Source organism: Caloenas nicobarica, chromosome 1, assembly GCF_036013445.1.
Source record: "Caloenas nicobarica isolate bCalNic1 chromosome 1, bCalNic1.hap1, whole genome shotgun sequence".
Classification (NCBI taxonomy): domain Eukaryota; kingdom Metazoa; phylum Chordata; class Aves; order Columbiformes; family Columbidae; genus Caloenas; species Caloenas nicobarica.
In genome coordinates, this window is record NC_088245.1 from 29,646,575 (window position 1) to 29,666,791 (window position 20,217).

Sequence of the window (20,217 nt, forward strand, 5' to 3'; positions counted from 1 at the left end):
ATCTTCTCAGGCAGGGAAGGCCACCGAGCCGAGACTCCCATAGTTTGAGCAAGTGCTCTAACACTGACCTGAAGAAGAAAAAAGAATGTGCTGCCAGTTTTAAAAGCAGTTGTACGTATTATGAAAAGCCAAACCTGAACTCTGGGATTACTTCTCAAGATTTCAGAGGATAACCCTAGCAGGACCTCTGCTCTGAGCTGCTTTGCCGTATCAACACTGGGGTGCTTTCTGGACATGCTGAAGACCGGTTATTTTGGGAACTTTAAAGTTCAGTATTAAAGGAAAAATGGTAACTTTAATGGACAGCTGAGTTGAGATTTGAGGATTTAATCTGGATTTATGTGTCTGCAATCCACTAAATCATCTCTTTTGCATCTCAGTTCATGACCATACAAGAGGTCTACATTAAATTCTTTGGATCTTTGATGCAATCAAGATTGCAATTGTTCCTATGCTTTTTCAGGCTTTGGATTGGCAGCTTTCCATGCAGTCAGATACCCAGGGGCCAGACAGAGCTTTACTGATGTTTCTGAGTCACTTTTCAGAACAGGCACTATATATCTTATATACTGATGATGAATAATAGAGATATACAGAGGGTCTAAGTTAAAAACAGCAAAATTTGCTTTACATAACAGACCAAGAATTAAATTCAGGCTCTTTTCCATATGATCTCTAACGGCAATAACCCATAGAAGATTCATTCATTGGCTCATATATCAAGACACATTATCTCAATGGTTTGTGCCTTTCACAAGATGGCCTTAAAATAGAACTCAGATTCTGATTTATTCAGAAAAAGAAAATTAAAAGACAAAATGCAGAAAATCCAGCATTTAATTTTAAAATAAAGCTAGAATTTAAAGGAAGATAAACAAAAGAAGTTTACACTTTCATATAGTATTTGCCCAGCGATAACATCTATGAATCAAACTGTATTCCAATATTAGTGAATGTTTGGTGCTGGGTTTTTTTTTGTTTTGGTTTTGTTTTTTGTCTTGTAAAAGAAACACTCAAAGGTCAGCAACTGTAATTCAAGGTCAAAATTTCTCCTGATTCTTGTTCTCTTCACACAGGAGCTGGTTTAAAACACTGCTTTGTTTGAGAGCTTTTAGATTGGATATATCTTCGCTTATAACAGGGACATCTTCACTTTTATCCTCAGTTATCAGATCTTCACTGTCTGACAATGTACACAGGAGTGTATCATTTTCATAGGTAGGAAAATAATACCTGAAAGCAAGAAGGCATAATTACTAGATAGTCACATATTTTGTTTGAAAGAGGCAGAGCATATTTTATGAAATTAGATTTTAAAAAAGGAATAATTAGAAAAGTCTGGCTGTTTGGAATGACAGTAAACAGCACACCCAAAAATATCAACTGGCATGTGCATCTTGGAAGAGTCATATAGAAGATTTGGCAACAGAAAAGTCCTTCCCCCTGTATCTTCATCTGTCTGTTGTCACAACTGAGGCTACAGATGCAGACTTGTCTCACAACAACTGCTGAACCGAGGTGTTTGAGTTAGAACACTCCTTGTGCTTTACCACCTATGGCACCATCCCACAGATCTATTCAGCCTACTTACAGTCTGAACCAGTGTTACGTTACACTACTTGTTATGGAGAAAACTAAGGATAAGCAACCAACTTGTTTTGATGCCTAAATGTTAGGTAGACATTATGCATATAGCTACATTAGACATGCAAAAGAGGGGGTTTGATTTGGTTCTAGAACTATATGTCCACAGCAGTATCTTTACTAGCAAGGAAATATGTGCCAGGAGCCCATTCCAGGCAGGAACTGCATCTGTGTAGAGAGCCAACAGCTGGAAGACCTCGTGCCTACAAGAGGGACATTTGAGATGACACTTTGGTGCAGACTCAACCTTAGTTCCACCAGGAGGGAAGGTGGTCTGGGTGCACCAGGTATGCTTTTCACCGTTTACCGACCTGACAGTACAGACACAGCTTACGGTGACCATGCATCCTGGATGCAACTAGAAGGGCAGTATCCCATGTTCATTTTAGCTTCCGATAGTACAGAGATTTCTAATTCTGAGTAGTTTTAAGAGCACCTATTATTTTATCTGGGCTAGTAGAGCTGGGGAGCTCAGGGCACTGTTGCACTGGCAAAAATCAGAACTTTCAACTTAGCTGTTTTACAGATGTTACGAAGTAACAGTACAAATGCTGGAAGAAATGTGTTTGCTCTTACTGTGGTTGATCCCATGTAGACCTGGCTGGCAGGAATGTAATGTGTTTGGTCTCTTCCATATGGCTTATCAACGCTCCTTTAGACTGAAATTTCTCCTGGCAGCTGTAACAACGACAATGATGGATTTCTCTTCTGATGAAGTTCACTAGCTTTACTTGCTGATAAAAGTTCAGACCTGGGAGAGATGGTAGCAAACAAGCACTTGAGAAACACGAGACTTAATTTACAAATGCTTTCTTGGATTAAGCCTAAACATTGCTAAGAGCTTACTGAAGACCAGCACTGCCTGAATCCTGTAATTTAGCAAATTAACTAAACAAATGCTTTTTCCCAGCTGCAGGGGAACTAGCCCTTCTTTTAATGTAAAAATTGCAAACACTTTGCTTCCTCTTAGTCTACAGCAGAAAGCAAACATTAGCCAAACAAAGCTTAGAGCACAGCCTTCTAACATGCAAGCAAGTATTAACAGGCATAACAACAACAATAATAATAATAATTATAAAAATACTTCCAGGGCTCCAGCAGACAGACCTGGGTATCTGTAGAAGCTACTCTGCAAAAGAATCCAATCGTTCTAAAGAAAATAGCACACATCCTTGGCACTAACAACGGTTCCAGAAAAATAAAGTGTTCTTGGCTTTCTATTGTAAGCTAGCAAAAATAGTTTCCATAACGGAAAAGTTAAATGTCTGAACGAAAATCAAATTGATACAGTTGTTTTCCACTACTATTATGATGTGGTTTTCTCCACACTAGTGGCAAACGCTGACAATTACAGCATCTCTTACTCACCATGCTCGGACTTTATTTTAGGAAAGTCAAATCCATGTGATTTCTGGAGAAAAAAAAAAAGGAAATAGAAAAATATCTTATTTCCACTACTTCTACTATTCCAAGTTAAAAACAGCTCAGCTTCTCATAGACTCACACAGACATGTGCATATAGACATGCAAAGGCTAATACATGAAACAAACCACCAAAAGTTTTGTTTCATCAGAAACTTTCACATTCTGTTAAACTGCAACGCTCCTGTTAAGTAGTTTATTAAAACTGAAACAGAGATGCTAACCATTAAGTGTATTAAATCATCAAGCCACTATAATATTCAAGATGCTAACTCTTTACTGTCTATACCAGTCTGTTCACTCATAAGTAATAGCTAGTCACACTCTCAATGTAAAATTTGACTCCTCTGCATATTTTAGAGAACAGATGCTGGGGATGCAGACAGGACTTGAGTTCTGTGCCACAGAAGCCATTCTAAAGCAGCAGCTGATTTGATCTTAACAAAGATACTATGGTCCTACTTTTTAATTCCAACGTGATGAAAGAACTGTTATTTAAAACAAGTCTTACCTGCATGTGAAGATACAGTTTTTCTGTGGTGTCTGCTTGTTGTTCACAGAAAAGGCAAACTGCACATACAGGATGCTCTTCCCAGTCAGACCAGTCTCTTATGATCAAGAGTCAAAAAGATCCATTTAATAGTGGAAAAGAGACATTTTGTGAAAGGGCACCTCAGATTCTGCACTCACAGCAATAGAAATAAATCCAGAGAAACTGAATACTTTAAAGGGGTGGAAGAGACCGTATGGATATATAGCTGGATACATTACTAGAATCTCGTTTACAGTCTAAAAGGAATTATAAATTCAAGAATAACTAAGCAGTTACTGTTGGGTAATTCCTGTGCAGATGGGCAGTAAGTCCTACTTGAATTTGCTGGCACTAACAAACAGGATCTTAACTTCAGTTTCCATCCAGTTTGGCAAGTCATCAGTATTGCATACAGCGCTTATTTTTATAAGGTCTTTTAAAATTCTTTTATACCTCTCTAATCTTTCAATACAGCAGCCAAAGCCATAATCACTAGGCAGAGTTCACTCTAAGTGTTATTTACTTATGAAATATTATTATTCCTGAAACAGACACTCATTTGTGCTACATTTAGATATGCACACAAAGGGTACTTTACCAACATATCCATTGACATCCCCAATACTGCTGAGAGAGAGAAACATTATTGCAACCAGGTATAATCAAGTAAAATAAAGCTCAAGTCACAGATGGAACCAGGAAGGTCTGGGGCCCTGATAGCCACAAATTACTTCCTGCTTATTCAATTCTCTACGGCCAAAGCCACTTCTGCAGGGATCTGAGGGCCCGGACCCCAGAAGAACGTGGAGGAGAGGTGGATGTCACCTTCAGTCAGCACTGCTGACAAGTTTCCTTCAAAATTCTGCTTTAATGTCTAGTTGTTACTTTTTTTATCAGACTTTTTCACGACGTTTCTTTCTCGTGCTGACATTTTTGATGCTTACTCTTGATTTTTAAATTTGAGCAAAACCTGCTCAACCATTTTCTAATACAAAAGTAAAAAAACCAACACATTTTGTCTACATCATTACCAACCCAAAAGGCTGTTATTTGAGCTACAGGCAAATAAAAAATAGGCTTGTGGTTGAAATATGAAATTTACAGTCCCCATTGTGGAGAAGTGTCTTTGATGAGAACAATTTGGAGATTATTTGATTGGCTTAAATTAATTAATTGCATCCTAACTATGCACAGCATTTTCCCTGTAACTACTTTCAACAATAACGCTCTTGCAAGTCTTTATAATGGGCATATAACTAACTCTTACTCTTCTAGGTTATCTAGTAATTCCCGGTCGTCCTCTGACTGCACTTCCTCCCAGGACTTTCCAAATTCCTGGGGAGAAAAAAGAAAAGAAAAAGAAAAAACATTTCCTGATTCACATCACATTTTATCTGGGAAGTCACATTCAACACCTTATTTTGGAGCACTTCGGTACTTCTGTGAGTTAAAGGTAGTCATACAACACTCCTTTAGTAATAATTTTTAAAATAACAATTTGTTTTGTCTTTTAATGGGACATTCCCCACCCTGCATCTGGGAAGATGATTTGGCTCAGAGCTCTCAAGAAGAGGATCCAAGCTCTGTGTAAAACTAGCGTGTTGCAACACTACCAAGGTGTTCCCGAGGCGGGTTATGTTACCTCTGCCTCAAGGCTGCCATCGCACTTGCTCAATCCAATCTGCCTACCTTGCTCTTCACGCAGCATATGCTGCTTAAACAAAGCAGCTATCACACCTGAGACTTTTGTTGGCATAGTTACACCAGTCAGTGCTTATACCTTGTACAAGGTTGTGTCAGTAAAAACACATGGTGTAAACCGAGCTAGAGAGTACTCCAGCAAGGAAGAATGAGCCAGGGCACAGATCCTGGAGCTGGAATCCAGTTCCTCTAGATCCTCTTCTCAGACATGAATGTAAGCACACCTATTCATGGTGTTCTCTTCTTCCTTTTACTTTTTGTTTATTTATATCTTAAAGACCTTCTGCACAAAGTATATCACAGTGCATTTGTGCAGCATTCAGCAAGATTGCAAGCACTCTCAGCATGACTGTGATATAAATAACAGGCAACAAAAAGCTGAAGCGTTCTACTGAAATACCAGCAGTGATCTTCAGGTAGTCTTTTTCTTTCCTCTGATTATTTCTGCCTTTAAAAATAAACCAGCGCAAACTAACCAGTAATGAAAATAGTATTTTTGAACTCATACTTTTGACGGCAGTGAAGGACTCACAAAGAACACAGCTGACAATCTTGTCTCCATTACAAAAAGGCAGTTAATAAAAGGATCATTCTTTCATTTATTTCTTTCAAATATACCTCCTAATACATACATTTAATAACATCCTTAGTAACAAGTGTTATTATTGCCATCGTAGTTTGGAAAAAGAAGGAAAAGACATCCATCATTTAACAATTTAATGAGAATTTTCAAAGCTGTTATTGTCTATCAGGTAAATTATAAACAAATGTCTCTAGACAGCTCTAACCATAATGCCATCATATATTACAGAATAAAAACTCAGTAATTAATTCAGGGATGCTACATGGCAGTGTGTAAACTCTCTGAGTTACAGGGGAGACTTATTAATGTCACCGTTATTGTGAGATAACATGAAGCCATTAACACCTCTCACCACATGTTCTCCCAGCTGCACACCAGTTTCCTATGGCTGTTAATGTTAACACCTTAATGAGCGGACAGTGGCCCACAACCACTACAAAACGAAGACAAATGCTCACAATTTTTCCCCTTACCAGCTCGAGATATATGTGCACAAAAGATTATGTTCAAAACAGCAAGCAATATTAAACTTCACCTTTTAATTAAAGGTGAAAACAATGCACAAGCTTTGTTACTGCTGCTCTTTCTTTATGGTGTTTCTGTGAAGAAGGCAGAGAAGGATCTTGTAAGAGGTGTCTGTTTACCTCATCTATTTATATTCAGAGGAGAAAAAAAAGGGAAAAGGCAAAAGCTAATCAGATCTTGTATCACTGGAAAATTGCATGGTGAATGGATAACCAGGATAACATCACACTGCGAAGAAAGTGCCAAGAGACTGAAGCTGAGCAATTGGGTGGGAAAGAGTTCTTTGAAACATTCTTAAAGCTCTTCCAGTTTTTTTAAAAACATTTTTTCAGTTCTACAGCTTGATGGGCATCTGGGACCAAGGGTGCCTTTGTTAAGTATTCACATTCCCTTGCTTTTTCATCTGAGATGCAAGAACTCCCAGCAATCATCTCTAGAGATTCCCAAGACACTCTTAACAAAACCAGAGAAAAAAATAGACTTGACATTGTTAATAGTTCAAACAATAGAAAATGCATAATTAAAAAACCTGCAGGCCTTGCTGTATATTCAAGGAAAACCAACTTTTAAATACTTGCTGTGCACCTCAGAGAGGAAGATCCTATAGAAAAGTGAGGAGAGCATGCAAATGTGTGTGGTTTGATTATTTCTTCTTCTAAAATGAAATCCAAATGCACAGAGACGAATTGCCTCACTGACAATTTATCTTCTCAACTTGAGCGCAGTTTTAAAGATTCTATACGGAGAAGGTCTGTGTGCTTCACTGAGGCAACACATCCCAACTTGAGAAATGCTGAGATGGGAGAAACTAGAAACAGCAGCTGGTATCTCAAGCAGTTTTCCCACAAGAGCAGTTACTGAACTACAGGCAAATAAACTTCCAGGCCTGTGGAGCTCAGAAACTCCAAACAGATGCTGCTTTCCCCTGCAAATCTCCTCTTGCCCTTCTCACCTGCCTTACTGAGACCATCTGAATTGTTTTATATTGCTGCAGAACTCGAGATGCTTTATCACACGGAAGAGATGGTCCTACCCCAGCATTAGTTAATAGATATTGGATGAATTTCAATATGGACTGTTCCCCCGCTTGGAGAACTTTCTAAAGTCTTCAACTATCACCAAATGATGAAGGGTTTCTCTTTAATATTTTACAAAATATATGCTGTGTAAGTCAAAACAGGCTAAATATAAATAGTAACCCCCGTAACAAAACATTCTCTCCCAGCCTCCAACAGATAATAACAATGATAATTGGCAATAAGGAAATAAGGCAATAAGGCAATAAGGAAAAAACATCTTTTTATCTTTGAGGAAAAGTAAAGGCTTTATGAAACAAGTTTTCTAGTAAGTAACAGGTACCATTTTCAGCCATCTAGCTTAGTCATAAGCGCATTCATATTAGTGATGTTACATGAGTGCAGATACGTGCTATTAGCTGATTTGAAAATAAACATCTGTGCTTCCTACAAAGGATACTCTATACTTGAAGTGCTGCTGGTGGCAGCCAGGTGAACACAGAAGGGAAGGCCCTGTCAGCCTCGGTTCCTTGGGCTGGGAAAAAGAGAGTTTTAATACTGTCCTCTGTTCTCTCATGGCCTCCAGCCAGCACCACAAAGTGCTTCCCTCTCCATTTTTACTTGGCTCTTTGTGCAAGGTGAGTCATGGGGCCACAGGCTAACACAAGCACAGAAACAAGAAAGTTAGGTTGGACGTTTTATTTGGAAAAAAGGAAAAATAAACTAACCCACATATATATCTTGGACGCATTATTGCTCAGTTCTTCACTTTCTACTGTCAGTTGGTCTTTTTCAATTTATACTTTAAGCCTTTCCGAATAGGACTGTTATCTTCCATGCTTATACAATATTGACAAAAGACCTCCAAATCCACTGGGGAAGTGACCCCACTGCCTTTCAAGCTATAATTGCAAAGCTCCCACTCTAATTCAATGTGACTATCTATTAATAAAATTTTGATACTTGTTTTTGAAGGAAATCTATTATACATGCACATGACAAAAATAGCTTCCACTTCTACTAAAGATCATCTGTAATACTCTCACCTGAACACTAACCTGTGAGTAACAGAACATGTCAGTAACATGGGGGTAGACAAATCAAAGCAGCTTGTAGGTCATGACAGAAGACATAGGAAGTCTTGGACTACTAAAATATTTACAAAGGAATTTGCCCTTATATTACTCACTGTGACGCCAAATCAGAAATTAAGGGCAGGGAATTACCAAAACATAGACATTAAATGTAATTTATATTATGAAAACTGATTCATACAACTGTGCTATAAACACAAGTGAAGCCAAAAGCAGAATGGAGGGAAAGGAAGAAGGAAGGCAAGGCTGCAGCTCTAAACGAAATCAATGGGAGCTCTGCCATCAGCTTAAAACACCAGTAAGAACTGGCCAGAAGATCATGAGGCAATTAAGCAGACATTCTCAGGACTTCCGAACAAAAAGCCATTAAAACCTCTCAGTACAAAAGCCCAAAATAAATGCAACTGCTAGTTCCAGCTTAATACGACTATTTTACGCAGTGCTTGCTGAAGATAATATGTAACAGAAAATTATAAAAAAAAGGACAATAATGTCTGTAAGATGGTGGTGCTAAAGAACTATCCAATTAAATAGCTTAAGATCCAGTTGCTGATAGAAGAGCTTTATGGTGTATATCCTAAAAGCAAGGTGGATAAGACTGTAATAATATTGATGTTGATCATCAGACCTACATAGTTTTATAGTCTCTTTATGACGAAAACAAATTATCAAACTGGCATAGAAAGATCTTTGTTACATTCTCAAAATTCAAACTTTTCTGTGAAGACATACAAAAAATAGATAAATTGTATGCCTACGTCTTTAGGTCAAGATGAATTCAGTAGTAAATTTTGAAACAGTACATATATAATTTCAGATAAGATACCTAATCCATGTCTGTGTCTGTGAAATTGTATAATTCCTCTTTACATTTAGAGCAATGCAAAGCACAGGTCTTTAAAACTCAATGAGAAGTCAGCAAAGCTTGCTAACATACTTTTAAAAAATGTCCTCTAGTAAATTGTGAGGTGCTGGGAGAGAGGAATCAAAATCTCTACATCAAGTCATTACAGAAAGAAAATATTGCATAACACCTAGAATTCACTCAATATAGACTCAGCTCAAAAAAAAATTCCTATCACATTCATATGATCTATTGTAGAATACCTATGCACAGTAGAGAAAGTTATTTCTCCTTACATGTAAAGGCCAATCTACTGAACCCCCAGCGAATAAACTATATCTCTTCCTTTTAACCTTTGTCTCCTTCGTGCAAAAATAAAGGGTTTACCAAAGGCTATTTTGAAAGCAAACACTTTCTACTACATAGGAACTACCCAAAAAATTTCATGTTAATGAATAACGTAATCTCATGTGACATTAGCATGCAAATATATATCTTATAGTGAACTATTTTATAAGTGTTTAAGACAGAGTTTTCAGTCTGTTTTTTAATCCTTTATTAAAACAAATCCTTTCTTTAGAGGAAGAAATGTCAGAAGTTCTGATACAGCTACAGTTTGAAGGATCAGAAAGACAGAATAGGAACAGTCCACTGGGTAAAGCGTAGTCAAAGGCAACTGAAAATCTGTGGAAAGAAAACATGGCTGTAGCAGAGCACATAGAGCCAGGCAAAGAATTGTGATCATTCAAAGTATGTCCCAGGAGAAACACTGGCAGCACACTCATACAAACCTTGCACGTGAAGACCCCTCTGCCCAATTTTAAACATTTTGGTGGCTTGACATATCTTATTTGAACTACGTTTACCATCCTCTGTAATAGCAAGGACCTGAAAAATGCATCTCTAAGTGATGCTGCTAAGTGAGCAATACCTGAATTGGTTCAGGCTAGCATAAGAAGTCACTCTGCAAAGTCCTGCGCAGAATACCAGCAATAACTAAAGTGGACCAAGGCCCTGACATGAGCAGTGCTCTGTGATCACCCACACTGTTTAACAGTTTGCATGCTCCGTGGCCACGCCAGCAGCACCACCCAGACAACGTTTGGATGTGGTTCAGGAAGCGCGCAGGCCACAGCTCATTCTCAGCAGACAGCATACACAAGGTATATGAATATTAGTCTTGCAGTTATATTTATTTTGGCACATTCTGCTTATTAACATCACACAGCCACTGTGCCTGTAATGATGTTATGACCTCCCAGTATGTCTTGACAATTTCTGAAGGAGTATCACACGGCTCTCTGTGCTGCTGGACAGTCATCTAGCTCAATTTCCTGATCAAAGCTGGGACAGATTCAAATCTGAACAATGAATACAAATTGGAGACAGAAGGCAATTTAAACAGGATGCCAAGTTCTGAAAATATAAGATTACCTGCACGACTAGCAGAGAAGAACAAAACTACTAAAATCACTTAAAACAATTACAATGTTAAATTCAAGTCTGTTAACTTGAAAGGAAGAAGTGAACGCTCGGTCCTGTTGAGGAGCTGAGAACAACCATGCTGCAGAACTTGACAACTTTTTCCTCATTGTGCAGCAAGTGTAGGTCAGATTTTTAAAGCAGTGATATTTGAACACTTATAAAAGAACTCATAGGCCTCAGATCATTGATCTCTGGAAGGAAAGTATACAGGATCACAGAGGGAATTCACTCCATCTTAGGTAGAAGGGACTTGGCCGAACATTAAACATACAATTTTTGTTCCCAGTATTAGAATAAAACCCAGGGAGAGAAATTAAAGGGAAAAAGTAGGTAAAACAGATGCCTATTTATAAACAGAGTATTAACACATGTAGAAGGTACAAAGACTAGTTCAGGTGAAATAGAGTTATTTCTGGAACAGAATGTAGCAGCTTTTGAAGCAGCTCCTATATGCATGAGTTGAAGACAGCAAGTGAAAATCTGTTACACACACATGCATACACACTCTTGAAGGTCTAAGATAAAAAAATTTTAATACCTAGCAACATACACCTACCTGGAGGCTAAAAACGAACACTTTCTTTCATCTATGTGTCTTTCATTTTCCTCCTCTTTGCATTTAATTTATACTCTGAAGAGCACTTCCAGTTTAAGGTTTGTTGAAAACAAGCTCAAAGCCAATAGCATTCGAGTTAGACTTCAATTTACTTCATTACTCTATCTCATTTTCCTGTCTGGTTATTAAACCAGAGACTGAGCACTAATGACATGATGATTAGTGTCTCTTCAAGCTGCATTCTTGCATCTCTCAAAATCAATTCTCAACAACAGATGTTTACTATTCCTTATCTTAACAATTATCCAGAATATCATACCATAAATGAGCATATTTCTTAAGAGTCCTTCACTCGATTTTTGACCTTTGTACTAATTGCTGGTTTGGAATTACTCACTTCTAACACAATATTGTCTGTATCTCTTTAGTCAATTTACTAATTATTCATAGAAACACTTACCAAGTAGTTAATTATATAAAATTTGTCATATTCTTTGTTTTTGGCATTTATTCTGCGATGCTGCTTCTTTCTCATGTGATCTTTAAGTGTGTTTTTGTCTCTGAAGACTTTTTCACAGTATAAACACTGTAAACTATGATAAAAAGGTAAACAGGTCAACACGTTAAAACGAAAATAGTACAAAATAATATGCTTAACTAAGCTGAAAATATATACAGTAAGATTAATTCTAAGCATGTGAGACCAAGCTAAATGAAAAAGAAAGTTTATTTGAACAAAAAAGTACAAGATAATCTTAGATCACAGTAGATACAATGAAACACAGACATCATAAAAACAACATAAAATAAATATATAGATAACAAAAAGTTTATTGTTGGCCCCACATGCAAAGTGGGAGAAAAGTCTGATTACCCAAAATTATCCAACCACGGCATGGGAAGGACGCTGACTGGTCAACACCTGAACTCTTAACTTAGCATGCACTTATCCTGGCATTCAATCCATCAGTTAACTGTTTATTTGTAATTCAGAGTGAAAAACCCTGAAATCTGTATGTGCTACATATCTTTAAAAACAATTTAAATTAGCTAAACAGGAAGTTTTATACTTTTAACTCAACAGGGAGGCTAAATGAAACTTTGCCAGTGTGATCAATGGGTTTTGAAATCCCGTGAAATCAAATTTAGTAAATAAATTCATAAATACACACACATGTGAATGTATATATTAATTAATGTCACATGTGTGAAGGTATATATTAATTAACGTATATGCATATATACATACATATATGTATACACATATATACACATGCATAGACATGAATTATTATGTATATACACACATTACTTGAGAAAGTGAAAACATTCATTCACAAATGAGAATTTTACCACAGTGTGTCTTCCAGAGCAATTCAAACAAAACAGAAGTATACGCGCTGTATCAAATTTTCTATTATGAGTATTACAAAATAATTGTTCTCTCCACTCTTGTATCAACTGACACCTGAAAGTTGAGCCTATAAAGCATTAAGTCAAGTCTCTTGACTGAGACAGTGGACTATGAGGACAGTAATCTGCATTTCACCCTAAATGGGCGATTCTCCCTGAAATAGATGATGGTCATTTTTTTTTCTGGCAGAGATGTAGTAGAGCCCTGAGCTTACAGGAACATCCTTGTTTCATGGATATAGGTCTTGAACCTCTAGTTAGCCAAAGCACTAAAACATTTTGCTTGTAAGTGGTGGCTTACCTATTCTACCAAGATGGAGACAGTTTCTTGGGCTGTTTGAAAAATTAACGCCACAGGGGGATGGAGAAAACCCTAGAAAATAATTTCTCATGAAATAAAAACTTTCTAACTGTGGCATTATATCTTTGTATTGGAAATGCTGGCTAGCAGGAAAACAAATTGATAGGAGGGAAAAATGACAGCACTTTAAGGCACGAAAACCACAGATATTTAAAAAAATGTGGTGGCTCTGAATTCAAATGATCACCTTTATTTTTCTTTACTCACAGATGAAAGCATGTTTCATTGTATAGTCACAAGGAATTTTAACAGTGTCTGGTTCAGGCCCTTCTGTGATTTCCCCATGTTTTAAGATACAGATGTCGCAGAAGAAAATTATTTTCTTACTCAAGCATTTGCCCCCACAAAACCCATTAATATTGTGCCTCGAAGGTCTGTACCTCCACCCTGAAAACCCTCATACTCCTTCTCCAAAGGTGCATCCAGATTTCCATGTGTGGAGCAGCAATTAAGGATTCTCAGTATCTTTTTGCCTTCCAAGAACTGTTGTAACATCTAAGCCTACTGTTAAAGAAGTTTGGAGTTCTCCTTGCAGCCTCAAAATCTAAATATTGCCTTGCTGGTGAATCACAGGTCCGATGGCAGAATACGTCTATGAATTTCAATATCTGCTTTGCTCCACCTGCCAAGAGCAAAGTGTTTGCTCTGCTTGGGAAAGGCTTTCCCAGGAAGAGTATGCAATACTTCTCCTCAGCATACACAATGTAGTCATGCTGTTTTCCTGAAACAAGATTTTCCCCTTCTTAATAATATTTTCAGGTACTATTCTACCAGCATAGTTACCAAGTCTATTCTCAGCAGTAGCAGGAGTGGCCTTTCCCTGCTTTGGAAGCAATTTCAGCATGTGTATTAACTACAGAGAAGATTGGCTTTGAGAAACCTCCATCTAAACTGTTAGTAGTTCCTACTAATAAATATTAATAGTAAAGCTGCAATTTATCAGTCAGCAAGGTAACTCAGTGCATTAGACAACACCAATGATAACATAAAAGGCATTCTTAATACATCTTCATTTCTGGAAGAAGTTAACCTGTATCTCTTGTGTCTGTGCATTCTTTGTCAGGCCAAAGACTAAATTAGAGAGCACTGTTTGCCTTTTCCATCCTTTGAATCTCTTTTTTTTTTTTTTTCCCCCAGATGTATAAACCAATGGATCCTAAATTTACTTGGAAGGATATTTAATCTAATTTCCATATCCCAATTTTCACAAATCCCAGTGTTCTGTAGCTTTCCATAACTAAGCCTAAGATTTAGGCAAATTTCTCCTACAGTCTTTGATTACAGATTGTATTAAAATCTAATAAAGTTGTTAAAGCTACAATTTCACTCTTAAAGAAGTACATTTTCTGCTAGAGCCCAATTTATATTTGTGGCATACTTCAAATTGTCCCATTTATGAAATTCATAAAGGGCACTTAGATACTTGCAAAGGAAACTCAAAATGGAGAGTTTCTTGCTCTTTGCTACCCATGTTCTTCTCCCAAATTCCCTTTTCAACTTCTTCAACCATATCAGGTTTATGTGTTTCTGAGGCAGCATGTATGCCGGCTTTCCCCTTCTGCTCTGGGATGTGCTCTGTAAGCAGTAGAGACCAAACATCCCACGTTATTGATACATAAAGAGACAAAGGAAGATTGGCATAAGAACTCTGTATTCAGTGTTTAAAGGGATGTTTAGCAGAAAGATTGTTACGATGAGAAAGAAGAACATTAACACTTATGAGAAAAAGGAACGTGCTATTATTGATGTCAATGGAAGCAGAGCAATGCATAACAACTGAAGCTCTGCGTGCCACTCCATTTTTCCAGCAAACGCATACTATGAATAGTTATGAATTAGCTTTCAATAAGTCAACAAAAAGCCTTCTAAGAGCACTTGCAATAAACTTACATTCTCTATTTGTTTCCTCTTAAATAACTATGAATGTTGAACTAATTTTAACCCAACTGATTTCCAAGGTTAAAAGAAATATGACCTCATTCCGTTAAAAGAAACCAAACAACAAACTACTCACTTGTCGAGCTTCTCCTGTAATACAGCCAAAAACTCATTGCAATTAACAATGTTATCTGGCAGCCCAATGTTAAAAGCATGCTCTCTGGCCATATGATTGAGAAGGACAGATCTACAAAAGACATTGAAAAAGAACATTACATATTTTTGAATATATATGAGAATTATTCAATTAGTGAATAAAAATACACAAATTGCTCTAAAAATGCATGTCAACATTGAATAACAATAATAGTGTTGCTGCCACTGCTAGAAAAAATAATGCAACTTTATTGAAATAGGAAGTTTTCAATTTCAGCTCTGCTGAATGTTCAATAACATTTCAACTGCTTAATCCGCACGCATGAAATATAATCCTTTAAATGAAAATGACAACAGAGTTTATTTTGACCCTCACTGTTAGCAAAGCTCATTTATTCACTTGAATAAGTAATTGCATGTTTCAAACAACCATCTTGAGAAACATTCTAAAAAGTCATTTGTCAGCTTTCTCTATGCTGGTTAACAAAGCAGAACTTCTTGGATGCGATATGCTCTTACATCAATATTGCTTCACACAGCGCTAACACCACAAACAGCACTCAAAAGCATGCACAAACAAACATAATGGATGTTCAAATAAGATCTTTTCCCAATAGAGATATACTGGTTAATTCCTTAGGTGTCCAACATCTCTATATGCCTCAGCTTCTGCTTTTGGGGACTAAAGAAATACCCAGGTGTTGACACTGCTAAGCTTTGCTTTTGCCATAGTCCCGGCCTGACTTTCAAAAACATGTATTCTACCTGTCAGACCCAAGAATAAGCAGAGAATGAAGTTCTTGGGGCCTGAATAATGTGAACTTCACTACATCAGGGAGTAAAGAGAACATGGGACACACAAAACATTGGAATGACCTGCAGGGACATGGCCTCGGCTTCTTCTACCTTTGCAGACTACCAGAACTACCCATCCAAACAGACATTCAGAGATACGACTCAGTCTCTCCAGCTGAAACTGATTTACTGTGTATAAACAAATTTTCATTGCAGCAAGCACTTGAACATAATTCCTGCTCACATTTGACTGATTCTGCAAAGTACTCCATTCTCTAATTTTCCTCTTCTCTCTTCCATTCAATCTTCAAATTTACTCTGGTTTGGTGAGGCTTAAATAGGAAAATGTGTAACTGGACAGAAATATTTTTAAGCAGCCATACTGGCGTAAACAGCTCTACTTGCCACTAAAACAACTGCTGAAAAACTGTCTCTCTTTAAAGGTTCAGTTCCCAACTCCGTCTTACTGTGTAACAGAAGAAGTTGTACTGGGATAAATAAAGGACTGAGAGGTAGGACAGGGTCTATTTCAAATGGCACTGCAGTTAAAAGAAATACTTAAAATATACTTTAAGATGAATACTATCTTTTGAATCCTACCATTAGGCACTAACTGGTTCAATGGCATTAAAACCATAAACAAGATGCTGAGCAGATATGAAAAAAAATAAACCAAAATCTAACAGGTCAATAAACAAACCTGTTTCCTGTGAATTCTTGATCACAGAACATACACATACTACGAAAACTTGTGTCGTATCTCTCTCGTTGTTGCTGTTCTAGAATTTCTCTCTATGAAAATAAACAGATATAGTTATTCAGATAAAAATTAGAATCATTCCATCACAGAAGCTTATTATACCTCTTTATCCTTACTGGTAACAACGAACATAGAAATTAAAAGGTGCTGCTGACACAAACGCGATGTTAGTATTTTTGAGGGTGGGTTCTCATAAAAATTGCAGGTTTTTCAAAGGCAGTATGTGCCCCAGTCAAGTTTCAGTAACATTTTCCTAATATTACCCAAGGTGCACGGAAAGAAATAATAATAAAAATAATAATACAATCCACAGTGAGATTTTATGCAGCTATTGAAATGATTCTGTATGCAACATATCAGTTTACTGCTTCTACTTATGGTTCAGATTTACCTCTGGTATCAGTGAGCAAATTTATGGGTAACCATATAACATCCAGTGGAATGGTAAACTCAGTTTTACACGGGTAATTGCAGGCAATCTAGAGGACTTTTTCATAATACAGGACCCATGATAAGATGTCCCTGGCAGTTTCTGCAAGGAGCTATGGCAGATACTAAACTCAGGGAAAAGGAGAAGCTGATTGCCTTTACCACTGGGCCTGTTTAATGTAGAGCAACAGGCTTGGCTAGACACTTTACAACACTTGACATAATATTCCTAACAAAAACAAAATAATGCAGCAGGTGATTTTCTCTGGTGCTGCAACGACAGAAGTGTAGCTATATTGTGGAGCTGCTATACACTTCAGTTGGAAAGGCCATAATCATTTGGGACATGGAAGAATCACTGTTGGGATTAAAACTTAGCATATTTTCAGCCCAGCAGTACGCTATCCTGTGCCCATGTTTTAAGTACTGATAACTGGCAAGGGATTTATTTTCTGTGCAACATAGAGGTGCTACTGCCTGCTTTCTGACATTCGGGATCCTGACTGAATTTCTTAGGCGATTTTCTCAGTCTCTTTATCTCCTTAGAGCCTGCAGCAGTGGAGCTTTTTGTTTCTCACCTATCTCTTTAGTAACTCTTTTGTGTGGATTAAGGCCCAAATTTGCCCATAGTCTACATCTAAATTCACACTCTGCTACACTTGTTGGATAAGCTCCATAGAGGGCAGAAAAGAAACAAAAAGAAAGGAAAAATAAAAGGGGGGAAAAAAAGTAAAGAAAAACCAACAACAACAAACCAAACCCAAAAATAAATAAGAGGAAGGCTTGAGCTATTGTCATTACAGGCCCAAATGTGTCCTGCAGCATGGATGGGCTGGTGTGGGTCTAGCACACAACATCTCCATGCCCACTGAGAGATGGCAGGAGGCTGATATTGGGCAAATAAATGTGCCGATGGTTTCTCTTCCACAAGAGCAGCATGCCATACCCAGTGAAGGGCAGTGGGATGAGAGGGTGCCTGCTGGAGAGCGCAGGAATGTGTCACACCTGAGTCCCAGGTGGCCCAGGCCTGGTGGCCGCTGTGGGGGATGAGTGTGCTGCAACATAGCCCGTTCTAGGGCCCACGTTCAAACATGCAATTTGGGAGCTGTAGCTGTTGCACTTCAGCTGAGAGTCTGTTACTCTGAAAAATGCAGATCCTGGGGCTTTTTTGTTTGCTTTTGTACTACAAGGTGTACATTTTCTGTTGGAGTCACGCTCAGCAGCGCCTACTCAAATTCCAGGCCGTATCCACTCACATCCTGCTGCATTATGCAAAACGTCAACTAACAGAAATATAAATTCCTATTTTTCAGGGCTGACTCCTGAAAGAGATAAATGGAGCATACCACATCTCGTGAGAGCCCTTCAGCACAGACACAATTAAGCACGGATATCTGTCTGCGGCAGTGAACTCCCCGCAGCATGGCAGTGAGAACCCGGGCTCTGCCACCTCTCCCTGCTCAGCAGCACATCTGACACGGTTGGGCTAACCTTGAAGGCATCTGTGTGTCATATACTTTGCAAAACGCACGAGAAAAAAATCTTAAAGAAAATCAAAGTATACCATGTACAATTCAAACACTAGGATACCAGGGGTTTCAACACCCCCTCCCTCCCACTAACATTATTCCAACATAGCTTCCTAAATATACTCTACTAGGAGGGGGGGGAAAAAAAAAGTTCTGCAAGATTTGGCTGCCTAATTCCAGATTCCAATTTCATACAAATTGCTTACTGGAGCCCTGGTGTGCTGCTACTCCCAGTGATGCCTGAGGGGGAAGAAGAAGCAGCCGGTACCCTCCCCACAGACCTGTACCCTCCCACAAACCTGTACCCATCCTGTACCCTCCCCACAGACCTGTACCCACCCTGTACCCTTCCCCACTCTGCTCTCTCACCCATTCCATTTGATCCTACACCAGCATGCCTGGCAGCTGGGAAGCTTTGACTAACCCAGAATTGTTGCTTTATCAATTTACTCAACAGAGTTTAAATAATATTTTGCAAGGTAGACACTTCTTTTATCAAGTGTTGGCATCATTCATTGCTAGATGGAGCTTTCTGAGCCAGGAGCCAAATCTGGTACTTGCACAGGTGAGCACTGGTTCAAGTCAAGTACAGCAAAAGCACAAGGTTTGCTCTTCTTCCCTACAGACACTCCCAAACACCCTTCTACCTCCGCTCCATTGCTGGGACTCTGAAGGGAGATTTGCAATTAAAATAACTTGCATCAAACTTTCAAGATTTTTCTGAATGGAGACCTTCAGGTGGTGATGAAAGTCAAGCTTAAACTGAAGTTATGAGGCAGGAATCGAGTAATTTAATACCTGCACCAGTTTCCAAGCTGTTGGATTTGTTCGGGCTGTTAGCATTAATTCATGGTTGACACTAAGACAAAAAAAATCTAAACCCATTTAAACCATGAATATATTCCAAAACTTTTTTAGGATACTGTGTCATAGCAAAGTGTCAGAGAACGAGAGGGCAAAGTCACTTGAGGAAAAAGTAAACAGATCACAAAATACACATATATTAGTCTTCTTTTTCCATAATGGATAAAAGAATGGAGCACAGACAGAAAAGCTAAACCAAAACACTACAAAGGTAAGTGAATCAAATGCCATAGCTGGATATCAGGAAAATAGTTTACAATATCAATATGGTTTGTCGAATAATTCCTGACCCCCATCTCTTTTTATCCTTTGCAAGTCGTTCTGACAGCTATTTGTGCTCTACTCCTTCTGCTACCCGCCCCCCTCAGAAAATTCATTACTTGCCTGAAGATTGTCAAACTAGTTGTGAAACAACCATTGCCAGAACAGATATCCCCACTGATACAAAGTAGAACTTAAATTACAGAGGCTTTTAGTCTAAACTGCTTGTCCCCACAAACCACACGAAGCTGATGAGATCAACCAGGCATTGTCAAAAATAAGTACTACTAGATGACAAGTTCTTGGAAGCACATTTTTCAACAGAGCCTAGCTCAAATAAGCAGTAGATATGTCTGTGGCAGTTAGCAG

At 38.1% G+C, this 20,217-nt stretch overlaps 1 protein-coding gene across 2 annotated transcripts in view; it reads right to left on the reverse strand.

Annotated features, from left to right (window-relative positions):
* Positions 1-859: 859 nt before the first annotated feature.
* ZNF277 (zinc finger protein 277) overlaps positions 860-20,217 on the reverse strand; it is a 55,847-nt gene continuing 36,489 nt past the window's right edge. For both annotated transcript variants that reach the window (XM_065649401.1, XM_065649392.1), the window contains exons 5-12: positions 16,706-16,797; positions 15,191-15,301; positions 11,863-11,995; positions 4,866-4,933; positions 3,578-3,674; positions 3,013-3,055; positions 2,221-2,395; positions 860-1,233 (exon numbers count right to left, since the gene is read on the reverse strand). In XM_065649401.1, coding sequence (XP_065505473.1) covers positions 1,041-1,233; positions 2,221-2,395; positions 3,013-3,055; positions 3,578-3,674; positions 4,866-4,933; positions 11,863-11,995; positions 15,191-15,301; positions 16,706-16,797 — 912 coding nt within the window. In that variant the 3' untranslated portion in view covers positions 860-1,040. The remainder of the gene's footprint in view (positions 1,234-2,220; positions 2,396-3,012; positions 3,056-3,577; positions 3,675-4,865; positions 4,934-11,862; positions 11,996-15,190; positions 15,302-16,705; positions 16,798-20,217) is intronic.